Here is an 18,851-nt window from a genome sequence, read left to right as displayed (position 1 = left end):
TGTGTAAAAGTCAGATCTTTTCAATTAAAACGGGTCTCATGAATTTCGGATTCGTATTATGAGCATTGGGTTTATGTATTGTTTCATGTGAACAATTGACTTGTCGTTGCATGTTTTTGTGACGATTGCCACCAGGGGAAAGGATACCTTTTCGCAAACTCTTGTATGTTGGATGTTGCTTGTAAACAACTACTCATGATACAGACGGAGTAGTACACATCGACTCTGCTGTTAGCAAATATGTCTTGTTGACAAGAAAATAGTTTTTATTACAAAGTGATGCCCATTGTGTTCAGTGATAAAGTACATAACAGTATCCATGTTTGTTACAAGAAGATGCTCAGAGTGATCCATTTGCTACATCACGTTATCTATGATTTTTACAAGGTGATGCTCAGAGTGATCCATTTGCTACATCACGTTATCTATGATTTTTACAAGGTGATGCTCAGAGTGAACCATTTGCTACATCACGTTATCTATGATTTTTACAAGGTGATGCTTAGAATGTTTTGTTGACTATATCACTTTGTCTTGCTTTTAGTATAATTATCACGTTACCTATGCTTGTTACAGAGTGACGCCCTGAATTTTCTGTTGACGATATCACGTTATATATGCTTGTTACAAGGTGATGCCACGAATATTTTGTTGACTATAACACCTTATCTATGTCGGTAACGATGTGATGTTCAGAATGTTTTGTTGACTATATCACGTGGTAGATGTCTGTATCAAGGTGATGTTCAGAGTATAACCATTCACTACATGTTTTCTGTGTCTGTTCAAGGTGATGTTCAGAGTGAACCAGTTCACTACATCACGTTTTCTGTGTCTGTTACAAGGTGATGTTCAGAGTGAACCGTTTCACTACATCACGTTATCTATGTCTGTTACAAGGTGATGTTCAGAGTGAACCGTTCACTACATCACGTTTTCTGTGTCTGTTAAAAGGTGATGTTCAGAGTGAACCGTTTACTACATCACGTTATCGTTATCAAGGTGATGTCTGAACCGTTACACATCACGGTGATACAAGGTGATGTTGAAGTGAACCGTTCACTACATCACGTTTTCTATGTCTGTTCAACAAGGTGATGTTCAGAGTGAACCGTTCACTACATCACGTTTATCTATGTCTGTTACAAGGTGATGTTCAGAGTGTTCACTACATCACCAAGGTGATGTTCACTGAACACTCACGTTATCTATGTCTGTTACAAGGTGATGTTCAGAGTGAACCGTTCACTACATCACGTTATCTGTGTCTGTTACAAGGTGATGTTCAGAGTGAACCGTTCACTACATCACGTTTTCTATGTCTGTTACAAGGTGATGTTCAGAGTGAACCGTTCACTACATCACGTTTTCTATGTCTGTTACAAGGTGATGTTCAGAGTGAACCGTTCACTACATCACGTTTTCTGTGTCTGTTACAAGGTGATGTTACAGAGTGAACCGTTCACTACATCACGTTTTCTGTGTCTGTTACAAGGTGATGTTCAGAGTGAACCGTTCACTACATCACGTTTTCTATGTCTGTTACAAGGTGATGTTCAGAGTGAACCGTTCACTACAAGGTGATCAGAGTGAACCGTTTTCTGTATGTCTGTTACAAGGTGATGTTCAGAGTGAACCGTTCAAGGTGACTACATCACGTTTTCTGTGTCTGTTACAAGGTGATGTTCAGAGTGAACCGTTCACTACATCACGTTATCTATGTCTGTTACAAGGTGATGTTCAGAGTGAACCGTTCACTACATCACGTTTTCTGTGTCTGTTACAAGGTGATGTTCAGAGTGAACCGTTCACTACACATCACGTTATCCATGTCTGTTACAAGGTGATGTTCAGAGTGAACCGTTCACTACATCACGTTATCTATGTCTGTTACAAGGTGATGTTCAGAGTGAACCGTTCACTACATCACGTTATCTGTGTCTGTTACAAGGTGATGTTCAGAGTGAACCGTTCACTACATCACGTTTTCTGTGTCTGTTACAAGGTGATGTTCAGAGTGAACCGTTCACTACATCACGTTTTCTATGTCTGTTACAAGGTGATGTTCAGAGTGAACCGTTCACTACATCACGTTTTCTGTGTCTGTTACAAGGTGATGTTCAGAGTGAACCGTTCACTACATCTCGAACCATTTTTCTCCATGTCTGTTACAAGGTGATGTTCAGAGTGAACCGTTCACTACATCACGTTATCTATGTCTGTTACAAGGTGATGTTCAGAGTGAACCGTTCACTACATCACGTTATCCATGTCTGTTTCAAGGTGATGTTCAGAGTGAACCGTTCACTATATCACGTTATCTATGTCTGTTACAAGGTGATGTTCAGAGTGAACCGTTCACTACATCACGTTTTCTGTGTCTGTTACAAGGTGATGTTCAGAGTGAACCGTTCACTACATCACGTTATCTATGTCTGTTTCAAGGTGATGTTCAGAGTGAACCGTTCACTACATCACGTTATCTATGTCTGTTACAAGGTGATGTTCAGAGTGAACCATTAACCATATCACGTTATATATGTCTGTTACAAGGTGATGTACAGGAATACCGCACAATTGGCGCCATGACCAAAAGTGTACCTGTGAAGAATCTGGATGCGTGTAGCCAAAAGTTAGTCTTCGAGGTGAAGGCATGCAAAGAAGCTGGAGTGATGATAAAGACAAAGAAGGCCAAAGAAGCTGTTTTTTACATAATTGACAAGAAAGGACAACCAAATTCCGTTTTGACAACACGCTCCGCTAGGGGAGGAATGAAAACGTCCATGTACGCCAAGAAACTCCTCGATTGCAAGGCGTACAAGACATTCTGGATAAACTGGGCGATGTCCGGTGTCGTTTCAGCAGGAATTGGTAATCATGTTGGACAGAACGAAATACTACGGACCGCACACAACATAAAAGATCCATTAGTTGCTGTTTCACTCTTTACAGGGATGAAGAAAAAAGGATATTGGAAACTTTCAAAAGGTATGGCTGTTGTTGCTTTATTTGTATATTCCTGTAGAAATAGAGGTCATCCTTTTGGCGACAACCTGTTTGTCTGAGAGCGTCAGTTGGATGGTTGGATGGTTTAGACTAGGACCGATTGTGGATAAAAGTAATGCAAGAGGCATTTTTCAGTAGGATTTGGTATCCAGGCTAGTATATCTATTTAAAGGGTGCTGATCACGAAAAAATAGGATACCAAGCTGAAAAAAGTGTTTTTGACCCTCAAAATTGAAAAACAAAATGGCCGCCCAAATCGTCTAAAATAGTGGTAGGTGTGCACTGTATTTTCGCCTGTGACTGTATCTCTATTTTTTAGATTTTGGAAACTTGACTTTTTAAGACATTTAAAGAGTGCTGATGATAAATAAATAGGATTCCCAGCTGAAAAAAAGTGTTTATGGACCCTCAAAATTGAAAAACAAAATGTCCGCCATTGGTAGGTGGTAGGTGTGCACTCTATGTCATCACCTGTGACTGCATATCTATTCCCTACATTTTTAAAACCTGACTTTTTAAAGGGTGCTAATCACGAAAAAATAGGATACCAACTGAAAAAAGTGTTTATGAACCTCAAAATTGAAAAACAAAATAGCCGCAAAAATAGCTGATTTTGTGCTGATTACGTGGGGAAACAGATAGTATTCAGAGTTATACCAATACACAACTACATATTTTCAATGAACATTTTTAATCATTTCGGATGAAAAGAATACAGATAACCAATGAAACGTTAGCAAACAATTCTCAACACGATATATCAGCTGAAACATACAAACTTCATAACAATAATGCTAAATCTGTTCACACTTGATTCTCATATACATAAGAATTATTGTCCCCCGCTGCAACGCGGAACGGGGGACTATGTATTCAGCGGCGTCCGTCCGTACCTCCCGATTCTTGTTAACGCGATATCTCATGAACTGTTGTACCCAATGTCTTCAAATTTGGTGACAGCCTACATTGGGGGATTACGCAGACACCAGTCGATTTGGGTGACCTTGGCCTTATCGTCAAGGTCACCACGACACTTTGAACACTTTTCAAACTCTTGTTAACGCGATATCTCATGACCTGTTGTACCCAATGTCTTCAAGTTTGGTGACAGCCTACAATGGGGTATTACCCAGACACCAGTCGACTCTGGTGACCTTGACCTTATTTTCAAGGTCACCACGACACTTTGACCACTTTTCAAACTCTTGTTAAAGTGATATCTCACGCACTGTTGTAGCCAATTTCTTCAAATTTGGGGACAGCCTACATTTGGGGATTACACAAACATCAGTCGATTGGGGTGACCTTGACCTTATTTTCAAGGGATTACACAAACACCAGTCGATTGGGGTGACCTTGACCTTATTTTCAAGGTCACCACGACACTTTGACAACTTTTCAAACTTTTGTTAACGCGATATCTCATGAACTGTTGTACTCAATGTCTTCACATTTGGGGACAGCCTACTTTGGGGGATTATGCAGACACCTGTCGATTTGAGTGACCTTGACCTTATCTTCAAGGTCACCATGACACTTTGAACACTTTTCAAACTCTTGTAAGCGCGACATCTCATGGACTGTTGTACCTAATGTCTTCAAATTTGATGACAACCTACATTGGGGGATTACGCAGACACCAGTTGATTTGGGTGACTTTGACCTTATCTTCAAGGTCAACACGACACTTTGACAGCTTTTCAAACTTATTTAAACGCGATATCTCATAAAACATTGCACCTAATGTTTTCAATTATGTTGACAGCCTACATTTGGTGATTATGCAGACACCAGTCATTTCAGGCATCTTGTATGTGACCAAAAAATATAAAAGTAGTAAATATAGATATTCCATTCTTTAGCGACGGGGGTCATTGCCATATCAGTGGCAAACACTTGTAATTTCTCATGTTATGCTTAAAAATTTGGTCAACGCAACCATAAACAGGTTTGAATTCAACATCTCATAATATTCAAAGATTCTTTAAATAAGCATCCTTGTTACTTGACTTTGATTCTTGACCTTTGTAGACCCTTGTTTGCTCTTCTCCAACCCATCTCTGTGAATTCGGGAGGTGAAGGAGTAGTTTCATATGCTTTCCTCTAGATCATGATTTGGTAATGGACACGCTGGATGTGGTGGCACTTGTTTTGCAAGATTATATTTCTCAAACAAAACCCTACGCAGTGTGTTCACAGTCTGAACACTATGAACACCGTATCCCTGTCTTACAAATTCTTCAGTGGATCTGGTCTTGTCTTGGTTGCCAGCGCCCAAATACTTTAGGAGATGATGGTGATGGAAGTAGGATGTGGAATCATAGGCTGTAAGTGCATGAAATGGCAACAACGATACAACAGAATATGCTGGCAGTTGACATGGCATCTGGAATATCTAAAGTTTTGGTTGATATTTGGACGTATCTCACGATTGGATGAGCCCCGATCTTAACCCTTTGGAGCACATCTGGGACATGGTTGGTCGTCTTGTGCAACAAAGGGATCCTCCTGTACAGAACCTGGCCTAATTGGAAGCTGGTTTGAAGATATATAGTTGTGTCAAACATCACATCGGGACCAAGAAATGTGTTTTTTCCAACCAAGGTATAATCCAGGATATCAATGTTGTCTGCTGTGAAGAAAACAAATCTGTTTGGTATGATGTTTGGTGGTATCACAGAGCCAGTGGAGTGATTCATTGTTTTCAACGTTGATTCTGCGAAGGATGTGACAAGTTGCATGACCTGCCTGTAACTTAAAGTATGTCCTGCTTTATGAAACAACTGAACAAGACCTTTGGATCTCGGATGAAGTGTACATACACATGTTTAAGGAACATGTAGACACTGTCCGGTATGCAATTGATAACACTTTGTTCATCAACCCCAACACCAGTATAACATGTTGTATCTATCAAGTCACCCCGAAGTTTCAAAGGAACATGAACTAATTCAAGGAAGATGTCTTCATGACGGTTGTAAGTTGGCATTGTCAGATTTTCATCAGCCTCTGCTATTTGAGAGATGGCGACTCCATTGTACCTAGGAGGTAAAAGTAAGGTTTCGCAATCAGTAAGGGATCCATATGTCTACACAAATGTACTAAAGTCTGAAACGTAAACTTGAAACTTCTCCCTGAATGTTGCCTGGCGACTAACTAACGACTTAGCAGTGGAAGTGTTGAGATTTCACTGCTGGTTGTTCGTACCGTTTCCAGACACCGCTGAACCCGAGAACATGACCCTTACCTGCTGCATAACGCAACTCAGAGGTCATCCATGCCATTGGCGGGCCTGTGTTACTGTCATGAGCATTCTTTTAAAAATATTTATTTTAGGTAGTTCTTTTACAGGAACTGAGACGAGGTAAATGCTATTTATCCTCGGCAGCAATTAGGTCACATACACAGGCAAGTTTAACTCCTGATCAAATCAAGAAGCTTCAAGAATATCAGAGCTGGTGTTTAATGTCATCATGGAATAGAGATGTTGTTTCAAATTAACTTCTTGACAAAACATACATTTCTTCCAGTGAATAGGGTTTGAACATGAGGGTTTCACTTACTTTTTGTAACTGAAAATGCAGTATATTATTCATTATATTGTTATATTTGCCCTTTTTGAAAGTAGATTCATTTTTCCATTAAGAATTTACAAAACATATCAATGGAAAAGGATGAATACTTACACTAATTGCACCAGCAACTTGACATGTCTTAGCAAGGCAGCCATCACAAGTATAGGGATCGTTCATTTTTATTAATTGTCAAATTAGCACCTTTTTTTAAAAAAACCTTCAAAACATTTACAACTGTGCCCAGTAATGTTTCAGAATGTGTTGCTAACCATCTGAACTATGTAACAACTAAAACGTTTTGTTATTCCTAATAATCTAAGACAATTTTGATAAAATACATTTAAAAACTAATTTTTGGGTGAAATAAATTTTTTTTAACCAAAATCCAATTTATTTATTCTTTTTAATGAAAGGCAGTTCAATACTTTGTGTGACAACAATATTAACATTTTAGTACAGTGGTCATTTATATTTCATAATATACCAATGTAAGCATTCAGTATTTTTCCACCAAAAAGGTGATTTGGCGGCCATTTTGTTTTTCAATTTTGAGGGTCATAAAATTATTTTTCAGTTGGTATCCTAGTTTTTCGTGATCAACACCCTTTAAATGTCAAAAAGAGTCATGTTTAAAAAAAAATTGAAAATAGATATACAGTCACAGGTGATAATATGCCATGCACACCTACCACTTCTTGAGGTGACTATGGTGGCCATTTTGTTTTTCAATTTTGAGGGTCCAAAAACATTTTTCAGCTTGGAATCCTATTTATTCGTCATCAGCACTCTTTAAATGTCTTAAAAAGTCAAGTTTCCAAAATCTAAAAAATAGAGATACAGTCATAGGCGAAAATACAGTGCCCACCTATTTTAGACGATTTGGGCGGCCATTTTGTTTTTCAATTTTGAGGGTCAAAAACACTTTTTTCAGCTTGGTATCCTATTTTTTCGTGATCAGCACCCTTTAAATAGGTAAAATAGCCTGAATACCAAATCCTACTAAAAATGCCTCAACATCTTTTATTTGAGCCTTTTCCCAGAATCGGGCCTAGTCTAGCTGGATCTTTGGATGGATGGATGGATGGATGGATGGTTGGATCTTTGGATGAATGGACGGTTGGACGGATTGTTGGCCGGCTGGTAGGATGGATGGCAGCATAGATGGCATGATGGATGGATGGATGGTTGGATGGATGGTTGGATAGATGGATAGATGGATGGATGGATGATGTAAAAAGGACAGACAAAGAGTTTTTTTGACTGGGTTAGACAGATGATGGATGGATTGATTTATAGATAAATAAAAAAAAATACACATCTGTCTGGATGGATGATGAACAGATATATAAAATGCAGACAGATATCTGGATGGGTGGATGGATAGATGAGGATAGATATGTAGATGTACGGAAGGTCGGATGGATGGATGTATATAACATAGTGATTCGTTTTCCGCAGATGAACCTCCAGTGTTCCTCACCCCCTGGCCTGGTGTCGTCACCCAGATTGATGTCCCAGAAGACGCCGCGCTTGGCAAGGTCATCTTCTCGGTTGAAGCTAAAGACCCGGATGACAACGTCACGTATGACGTCGTCGGTGACAGTAAAGATATATTCAGCATGAACGGGTCAGACCTGTCTTTACTTAAAGAGCTGGATTACGAGACCCAAAGACTTCATGGAGTGTTGATAAGGTGAGCTATCGAGTTTAACGTCCTCGATGTTGTAACCGTTACGGATTTAGCTTGCTAGGTTTATAGAAAGTATGTGAAAACATGCTTAAACCAATATCCGCGACGTGCCTGCAAAAAAATGGTTTTATTTTATGTATATTTATATAGATTGATATCTTTTGATGAAAGTGGAACGGCGAAAACAAATCCCTGGAGGTTCTTCTGGTTTAGCTTTAGTTTTATCAAATTCAAATAAAAAGTGTGTGTTAGTACTTAAAACTGGTTCAGTCATTTGATCTAAATTAAAGATACCGTTACAGAAAAAAAATGTCAAAACTCTACACGGTGTCCTAAAAGTAAACGGTTGAGACAGCAACATTTGGCATTGGAATTGTCTTATTACTAATATTCGAATACTAAGATACAGATTAAGTTATAATTGCTACAAGGGAAGGTGCACCACCAGATAGACATACCACACGTTTAATGCGTTTGTGCGTTTGTGCGTGCGTGCGTTTGTGCGTTTGTGCGTGTATGATCCAGAATACCCATGTCCTACCCATCCCGGTGGTACGAATCTTAGATCCATCAGTAGGTCTTAATTCAGATTCTTTCGGCATTCCCGTCGGCAATATGAGCATAATAAACAACGTACTTAGTATACCTAGTTTTTTGTGCAAATAAAAATGGAATTAACTTTTGCTTAATATGTGTTTAAAACCACGTTAATTTTTGCATTAAAGAAAACAATTTGCAGCTTGGTAATTGTGTTTTCAAATAGATATGCTGACTAGAGATTCGAGTATAATGAAATAAATTTGCCGCCACAAGACGATAAGGGTCTTGATAAGGAACATATATTGATTTTCCCATGCAAGAAGTCCAATATAACCTTTCACATTTCTGTATTATGTATAATTTTCACTTTAAGTTTTAAAAGTTTTAGAGCAAAACATATTTTAAAAGTAAAAAAACATGTAGACGTAATGTTTGAGAGCTGTCTAAACTCCAGGGACCCGATACACAAAGCATTTGTAGCTCTACGTCATTTGTAAGCCAATCACAAACTATACAGTTACGATAAGTCGCAACATTACGAACGCTTTGTGGATCGGACCCCGTACAGTCTATATTTTGATCGCGGGAGATATTGTCCATAGATTGTCATATGGTATATTGGTTTAATCACAATTATGTATTTCCGAAACTTGTATTCGGACCGGATCGGTAAACATTAATCCGGCTCCAGTAATACACAAAGCACAAATGAAAACAATACTATATATCAAGGTAGAAATAGATAGTAGATAATAGATACTTAGTAGATAATGCCAGCGAATGTAATGGAGGTATGTCGGTTATGAGGAATAAACTACCTATTCATATTCATTCTAGTGATATTAATATTAATTAAAGATATTTGTCTGCTTAATGCCCACACAAATGTTCTTATTAACGTCTACGGTTTCTAAGGATTTCCATATTGTACAGAAATGAGGTTAAAGTCCATGGTATAAAAGTATTTGATCTCAGGGTGCTATAATCTGGACATATGAAAAAGTAATGAGCGGTATGCTCGCGTATAGAACCGCAGGAACAAGAAGCATTTTCAGAGTGTGTCTATCACACTTATGGGCGTTCAAGTCACTACATCCTAGTCTGAGTTGGGAGTGAAAGATTTGACACATTCTCGATCGATAGTCCAGATCAAGATGTAGTATATAGTCATAGTTCTTACTGATAAGTCGTTTTCAGATCCCATGGAACCCGCTATGGTCAGGTCTGATGGTAAGGTGTTCCATAAGCTCGTGGCAGATGGAATATTGATTTTGCATAGTTTTCTGTTTTGCATTAAATACCTTTTAAGTTGGAACTATTCCTTAACGAGTAATTACTTAAAGTGGAAACACGCGAATGAACGAGATCAGAAAGATATTTATCTCAGAAACTATCAGTTATCTATTAACCATTTTGTAATAGAGCAACATTTTGGAGTTATTTCGAATTTGACCGAGAGATTGAAATTTAGATTCTTTATACATATTTTTTCCACGACTAGCGCCTCGGGAAATCCCACAAATTGTTCTTAAAACATCGAAGGGACGTTTTTCTAATAACAGGCCCTGATCTACCTTACACTTATCCCTTATATGACTGCAATAATCAAAGACCGGTAAGATAAATTATTTGTACATAGCCTCTAGAGATTTCCGAGATAGACGGTATTTAAATTTGGAAGCAATATACCATAGAGTACACTTTCTTTATAATTTGTTCAATATGTTTATTCCAAAGATAATCTATTGTGAGATCAAACCCAGCTGTGGGAGCTATATGATATGTTCAACTGAGAGGTAAAGTTGCTTTTCCTCCTCAATTTAGCTGGTTATTGTTTGCAATTTTTATCCACATCTGTCGGAACGCTTTTTGTTGATGTGGATATCATGTTACTATCTAGGTCGATCGTAACCCAAGAAGAATATAATAATAACGGATATTTACAAAACACCTGTTTCCACGCACTTGTGCATGCTCAAGACGCTATCACATTGATACCGGATAACCCCTGCTGCCTGTGAGACGCTAGAAGGTTACCACCGGGTACCCATTCACAGCTGGGTGTACAGAGGCAGTTTTTGAACAAACTCAGTTGCCTATGGTGAGACCACATGAAAATTATTACAATCTCACAAAACGAATACATTACTCGTACTTCGTCAAATTCAAAGGCGACAAAAGTCAGGGAACATTCCCGACACAATGTTCCCAGCATCTGATAGGGTCTCAGGGACAATGAAACAGAAAATATTCTTCGGAAGGAGAATGGTCGAGTGTGTACGTGAGTTTGGTTTTACGCCGCATTTAGCAATATTCTAGGAATATCACGGCGGGGGACACCAGAAATGGTCTTCATACATTGTACCCATGGGGATTCGAACCCGGGTCTTCGGCGTGACGAGCCAACGCTTTAACCACTAGGCTACCCCACCGCCCCTCTGGGCATTGGAGCTGGACTAGTATCTGTATAATATATAATTCAGGACCCACAAAGCGGCCTCAACGCTACGACCGTCTGTGGTATCATGTACATGTATTTTAGGGTTATTGAAATACGGTCATCTTGGCGCTAAGATAACTTGCCAAAGTGGGTCCTGATGCGTATTTCACACAGAAATAGTCGAGCTCCAATGTCAATGTTCATATTTACTCTAAATAATTGAGTATGTGACAGACGAACATGAAAACCTATGCACACCATGACGTGCCATCCCTCAAAACCACCCAATTTCGTTTCGTCGTGCTACTAAAACAACGATGACGGGATCTATTTCAGGTCATGTCCTGCGCAACTATTACGGTATTTGAACAACCGTGTTTCTTTTTAACAGAGCAACAGGGGGCAAACTGGACACCAACGCCTCCATCCTGGTCAGCGTCACGAACGTTCAGGATGAACCCCCTTTGATTCAGCTGTCTGCAACACAAACCATCCCAGAAGAACTCCCCTTAGGGGAAGCGATCCCAGGGCTGTATACCGTCACACAGAGAGACATGGACAAAGGCAAAGGTCTTAAGTACAATCTAGAAGGTGAGTGAGGTTACACGACAGGTAGTTTAAACCCCCAAAACCTTAGAATAATGTGGATCTTAGAACTCTTGCTGTGGAGGAGTACTGTAAGAAAACGCTCCGGTCTTTCCTGTGGAAAGATTGTTTGTCTCTGGGTCCGCTTCATCAAACAATATTAGCGCTACTTCAATATAGTCTTTGTTGAAATGTGAGAGGTACGTTGATCGTCCCTCATTGCAAATTACTTAGCGGAAATTAGTCCTGTCCAAATGGACCTTCATCTCCCATCGATCCTTTCCTTGTCACTGTAGATCCCGAGTGTAATTTTAAGATTCACTCAAGAGACACTGACAAGAAGCATACAAGAAGATTCAAGACATATGCTAATAGGGAACCAGTAATTTTTCCTTTGTTCATATTTTACAGCACATCCGCATGTTCAAGGAATGGCTTTTAGAAGTAAATACCCTTTGTTTTGGGGGAAATGTATTTCTTAATTATCTGTTCCAGCACCAACTGTAGAGCTATTTTGTTTCAGGAGAGCACTCCAAGTATTTTGCCATCAACGATTTGTCTGGAGAACTCACGATGGTGAACAGGTTGGACTATGAAAACTCCACTTCACCTCGTGTACTTGACAGTTTAACACTTCAGGTCGAGGACGAAGCGGGTCGTAAAGCACGTGCAAATCTGTCCTTGAGACTGGTTAACCTCGACGACAATGCTCCTCGTTTCGATGAGGTCGTATACAAGGTGAAACTCCAGGAGCCGCATGATACAGGTGAGGAGAGAGTGAGGGGGACCATGGCACTTCATGAGAGTAGGTGAGAGCGCTGAGCATGGTGTTAGTAATGTGAGTGAATGAATGAGTGGGTGAGCTGGCCATTAGTACTGAGAGGGAATGAGTGAGTAACTGAACTTAGTACTTTAAATGAGAGTGAATGAGTGAGTGGTAATAAAATGAGTGAGTGAGTGAGTGAGTGGATGAGCATTATATTGGCATTGAAAGTGAGTGAATGAGTGAGTGAATGAGCTTGGTATTATTAATGAGAATGAATGAGTGAGTAACTAAGCATACTACTTTAAATGAGAGTGAATGAATGAGTAACTGAGCATGGCATTGCGTTTGAGAGTGAATGACTGAGTGAATGAGCATAGTACTTTAAATGAGAGTGAATGAGTTAGTGAAAGAGCATAGTACTTTGAATGAGAGTGAATGATTCAGTAAAGGAGCATAGTACCTTGAATGAGAGTGAATGAGTGAGTGAATGGGCATGGCATTGTTAATGGGAGTGAATGAGCATAGTACTTTGAATAAGAGATTGAATGAAAGAGTGGTAATGACATGAGCGAGTGAGCGGATGAGCGTGGAATTGTTAATGAGAATGAATGAGTGAGTGGACGAGCATTGTACTGGCATTGAAAGTGAGTGAGTGTGTGAATGAGCATTGTACTGGTAATGAGAGTGAATAGACATTGTTCTGGAAAGGAGCGAAATATGTTTGAGTATGGCACAGTTAATAAGCGTGAATGAGTGATTGGGTGACTAAAACACTGGTACAAAGGCACCCTAAAGATTTGTAGTAGTAGTAGTATCTTTAGGGACCGTTCATAATTTATGGCTAGGGGGGTGATGATGATATTTATGGAGTAGCATGTACAATGTGAATGACCACCCCCCTAAAATTTATGTACAAGTACGTGACCCCCCTGCATGTCATGTACAAAGTCAATGACCCCCCTCCCTTTTCCATATTTTTAAAGAACAAATAAACTTTGTTTTTTGGTACTCTTTTAACCATTACATATGAGAGATTGGTGGTTAGTCTTATGCGGAATTCCAAATTCATTCTTAAAAAACTTGTGGTTAATTAATACCGAGCGATTAAAAGTTGCCAAAAAGTCGTCTGCTTCACTCTCGCTCGCCAACGAAACCACAAAGAGGTTACGTAACTCTGTCGCCAGAGCACTCCAGTGACGTAATATGAGGAAGGAATTTAAGTTAGTTGTATATAAAGTGTGTAGCAAGCTCGTCATTTTGATGATTTCTCGACATCAACGAAGACATGCCGAATCGTTGCGTTGTCGTCAATTGTTCCTAGGGGTCGGGCGATGGTGTCACCATGCACAGATTTCCACAAGACCCCGCAGTTCGTGCTAAATGGGTTATGTTTGTGAGTGCGAAGCGAGCGTTGTGGAAGCCTGAAACGATATCTTACTTGTGTTCAGATCGCTTCACGGAAGTTAAAGAATCAAAACTACTTACTAGTTGTAGTAAAATATGTATACGATTGATGACCATAAAGATTTTCCATGACAGAACTTGTAACATAACGATTTCTTCCTCGGAAGCGAGGTTGTGGTCGAAGTAACAATAATATTGTAAGTACACCCACCTCGTTTCCACGAGAGAAATTGTTATGTTTTAAGATATGTCATGCAAAATCCTATTGGCCATCAATCAAATACATATTTTACTACCAGTAGAAAGTAGTTTTGATTTTGTAACTCGGTGAAAACAAACCTAAATAGCATTTATCTTCAGACTGGCGGATGTTCGCGACAGGGCGCCGCCATTTTTCAAAATCGTCAAGTCACGGGCTAAAGTCTGTTAGAATTAATGAGATTATGGTTTGTTTTCATCAAATTAGAAAATCAAAACTACTTTCTACTCGTAGTTACATATGTATTTGAATCATGGCCAAAAGGATTTTCCATGACACAACTTGTAACATAACGATTTCTTCCACGGAAGCGAGGTGGAGGTCGAAGTGACAATACTGCGCGATAACTTTCTTGCTACATTCACGTGGTTAACGTCCACTCACCAGTATGTAGATACTAGTCAATGTACGTCTTTATATTTGGTCTGATAATCCTAATTAGTTTATTATCATACTTGTATGCATTTTGAAACTAAATAAAAAGCAGACGATATGCTGATACGTATAGTGAATTTATAACAGGACTCTAATATCTAGACATTTTATAGTTTGCCAATGTGAATCATAATTCGCACACACGCCCTAGTGTATGTTGTCTGTATCATTACACTTCACGGCGAAAACAATGATTCTGTTGAATGCTACGACAAATGAATAAAAACAAAATGCAAATATTAAAATTAAAACAGATTAAAGTTTTAGGAACAATGTCAGGCTATTACCTTGTTCGAGGAATGTATCCGTCAATATCCACAAAAACGAGTGATATGACATTCATCTGCAGCTGTTCCAAGTGATGTGTCTTTTAACAGTCTAATATACGAAAAAGTGATATATCGTTTCAGGTATTGCACATTGGTGTATAGTCTCATTGGTCACCCAAGATAGCACACCTGGCAACTAATTGCATAATGTCCGCCATTCTTACCACTAATTATACCTGTTATAATTTCATTAACTGACCATCAAGTGAATGATGAGAAATAACATGTGTAGGTTTATACCACCTAACACGGGTTACAACAAGGGAGTATTAATTGCTGTATTGCATGCAATTTTAATTGCATGTGAAACTTATGGGCCGACACTGTTTTGAGAATACGAACATAACTTCATTGTTGCATAAGAAATACATATAAGCATTTGCAGTGTGCTAAAACTGTATGTACCTATTTACCTAAGTAAATTTTCAGATTCTTCTAGCACTGGCAAAGTAGGGTTGTTTAGTTTACGGATTCAAATAAATCAAATGTCAATTTTTAATATCACACGTAATAGACGTCATATTTTTACATGACATGATTAAATATCGAGGTAACAAGAACACAGAAATGGGATCAATTTGGATCAGTCATTATACCATCCAGGCATTAGAAAACCTGAAAAAGCCCACTGCATTGATACTGTATTACAATCAGACAAGAACTACCGGGGATATTTTCAAATAACTGCATCTGATGGGCATCCACCCGTCTTAATGTCGTACTGTTTAGGTTGAAGAAATTAACTGTAACCGTGATGAGCGAGGCTGATCATCGTTTTCACTATCACTAGCGTCTGGCTCGAACAAAATATGGCTTAGCGACACCAAGCGATTTTGACAGAATCGTCTATGAAAACAAGTTGTAACTCGGAAACTAGGCAAAGCAGGATACAAAATTAAATGATAGTAGATTGTGAGATTGTCACGATTTCAGGTTTATACAAACTTGTAAACAAGATAATTTACCCCCTGAAATGTACATGAATTCTGCATCGGGCCTCATAGCTATTCCTCATATGACGTCACGGAGACGCGCCGCTCTGATTGGATGAAATTTCGTTCGCGGGTGAGAATTGTGCACTGTTGTCAAAAAGGTCGATTTAAGTTAATTAAAGATCGAAATGAGTAGTTTTAATGACAGGCCTAGGGTTTCATTTATAACGATGCCAATTAGTGATTTATGTACTGTACCCCCCTAGAGTATATGTGATCTCTAAAGCATATTTTATAAATATTTTTGCTGACTCCCCCTACAAACATGTGTACAAAATTGATGACCCCCCTACCTCCCCAGAACAAAATGGGTGACCCCCCCTTAAAATCATCAACAACACCCCCATCCCCCACCCCGGGGGGATAAATTATGAACGGTCCTTAAAGCCTTTTCTGTAAAGCATTTCTTACCCCATAAAACTGATATTACCGTATCCCCGTCTTTTGCCATTTTAAGACGATGAGCATATTTGTCTTTAGTTCTATATGGAAAAGGTCAAAGAACTCGTAGACAAATATAACAACATCATATATATAAAGATCCCAGAGTTAGAATCATGGAATAACACAAGGAAACCAAATACCCAGTTATAGCATGTTATTTAACAGCAAAGTCCAGAGTTATATTTGTATCAATACGACATATAAAAGCCAATTAGGCTGTCTTAAAGTAGATCGGCACAGCTTTGGATTGTTTCGAGGTCGGTTTTCAAACATTCAATTTCATCAGTAAGTACCGTTAAAAGTTTAATCAGCAAGTAACATGATCAACATTTCATCAGTTGGTAACATTAAAATGAAGTGATCTGTAAGACGGTTCACTGACAGTAACTAATATGGAAACTGATAGTGCATCAGTAAAAACATTAATTTTAATTTAACTGTGTACTCAATAATTACGATTCTATGGTCTGAATTCCTGATGTTATTGTCCGGTCAATAGATATGTGTGCATTCAATCCTGCATTCTGAGTGAGTGAGGTCCTTTTACGCTGCTTTAAGCAATATTCCAGCCATATTACGGCGGAGGACACCAAAGAGTGGCTTCACACGTTGTACCCATGTGGGAAATCGAACGCCGGTCTTCGGCGTGACTAGCGAACGCTTTAACCACTAGGCTTCCCCATCCCAAGTTGTGAGAAAGGTTTTGGGTGACAAATAGAATACCACCATTGCGCCTTTTGATATGAAATATATCAACACTGGGAACATCGACTTCAAGATCAAGATCAAGATGGTTTATTGTACATAAGGCACGTATACATAGTGTTATAGTGACAGGCAAAGTGTGGACAGTGCAAATAGGGGAAAGCATCATAACGTTGTGAAATTAGTTGACAGGAGAGACTTGGCGGGTGTTGATGTGTATTTGACATGAAAAGACAGTCGGATGAGATTGCTATGTATCGTCTCCAGGGAAACCATTAGCCAGGATCCGATGCGAGGACCGGGACCTGGAGGACAACGTCAACCTGACGGTGATTATGAAACCAACAGAGTTCTCCGACAAGTTGGTCATCAGAAGGACTGACGCGGTGTTTGAGCTGGACATTAAGGACAAGGAGAAGGGCATCGACCAGCTTGGGGAGGGGTTTACTGTGATGCTGGAGGCGACAGAGTCCGACACGTCCCTGTCAAACACAGCGACAGCGTTAGTGGAGATAGAGGTACCTTCTCAAAGTGTGTAGTGTCGCTAACCACTTTCATGTAAGATATTTAGTGTCACCCGTAAAGTTCCGGGTTAGATTTGGTCTTCGGCAACCCATGCTTGTCGTAACAGGTGACTAACGGGATCGGATGGTCAGGCTCGCTGACTTGGTTGACACATGCCAATGTATCACAATTGCGTAGATCAATTCTCATGTTGTTGATCACTGAATTGTCTGGCCCAGACTCGACTAATCACAGACCGCCGTCATATAGCTGGAATGTGGCTGAGTGAGGCGTTTAACAGCCAGCAAGCAAACAAAACATATCGTATGGTGTTACTTAGTATCGTGTAATGTCATTTAGTGTCATGCCATGGATTATGCTTATACTGTTATGTTATTGCAAATAACTGTTTATTGTTTGATTGTTAATTATTTGTCAATTAGATTTGTTTCGCAAATCTTTGATATTGCAAGACGTATTTAGCATTACTTCTTTGAGTGGCATTTAGAAGTTGGTGTGGTGAACAACGGGGAGAGGTCTGTGGATATACATCGTCGTAACGTGTATACACCATGATATAAGTGACGTAATAAACCTGTCGTAACCATTTAAACTGTACCCTTGTAATCTTCAATTGTGGAGGAAATACATATCTATCTATCACTGGCTTCCTCCCAATAATCCACCTCGTAGCTTAGTCTGTTTGTAACAATTGCCTTCTTGTGTAAACATCCTCTAAACATCCTCCAACCTTGTACATTAACATCATTAATTGTGCAAACACCAATCACTTACTGTTCAAACTTTACTTTGTATATATAACCTTGCCTTTAGTATTGTACATCACTTGCTTGATAACAGTGTTAGCAGCTACACCGCTCATACTAATAGTGAAGTAGTTGTATGTACATAGAACTCTCCTCGTTGGTATTTAATGTACATAAGACGAATATATTGGTATTTCTAAATGACGGTATTCTTTGATTCTATGAAAAATGATATATGGTTGTTCATCCAATTAAACCATCTACATAGTGCAACATTTATTTTTTCAAACATTGTGTCATTGAGTAAATGTAGTTTTGTTCTTTGTAAGATACAAGACAGGTCATTTTGGTAATTAAACGAAATACAACAATTTTATGCCAACAAATGTACTTAAATTGTTTGACGGTAA

General features: G+C 39.0%; 1 protein-coding gene across 1 annotated transcript in view; it reads left to right on the top strand.

Annotated features, from left to right (window-relative positions):
- The window catches only part of LOC124258553 (protocadherin Fat 1-like), a 53,853-nt gene that overhangs the window by 28,856 nt on the left and 6,146 nt on the right, over positions 1–18,851 (top strand). Inside the window, exons 3-7 of the mRNA XM_046692619.1 lie at positions 2,554–2,988; positions 8,040–8,274; positions 11,643–11,842; positions 12,360–12,602; positions 17,438–17,688. Coding sequence (XP_046548575.1) covers positions 2,554–2,988; positions 8,040–8,274; positions 11,643–11,842; positions 12,360–12,602; positions 17,438–17,688 — 1,364 coding nt within the window. The remainder of the gene's footprint in view (positions 1–2,553; positions 2,989–8,039; positions 8,275–11,642; positions 11,843–12,359; positions 12,603–17,437; positions 17,689–18,851) is intronic.

This window comes from Haliotis rubra, unplaced genomic scaffold (assembly GCF_003918875.1).
Source record: "Haliotis rubra isolate DU_JTF1 unplaced genomic scaffold, ASM391887v1 Scf698, whole genome shotgun sequence".
Classification (NCBI taxonomy): Eukaryota; Metazoa; Mollusca; class Gastropoda; order Lepetellida; family Haliotidae; genus Haliotis; species Haliotis rubra.
Note: the sequence above shows the minus strand (reverse complement) of the source record. Positions and strands in the feature narration are given on the sequence as shown.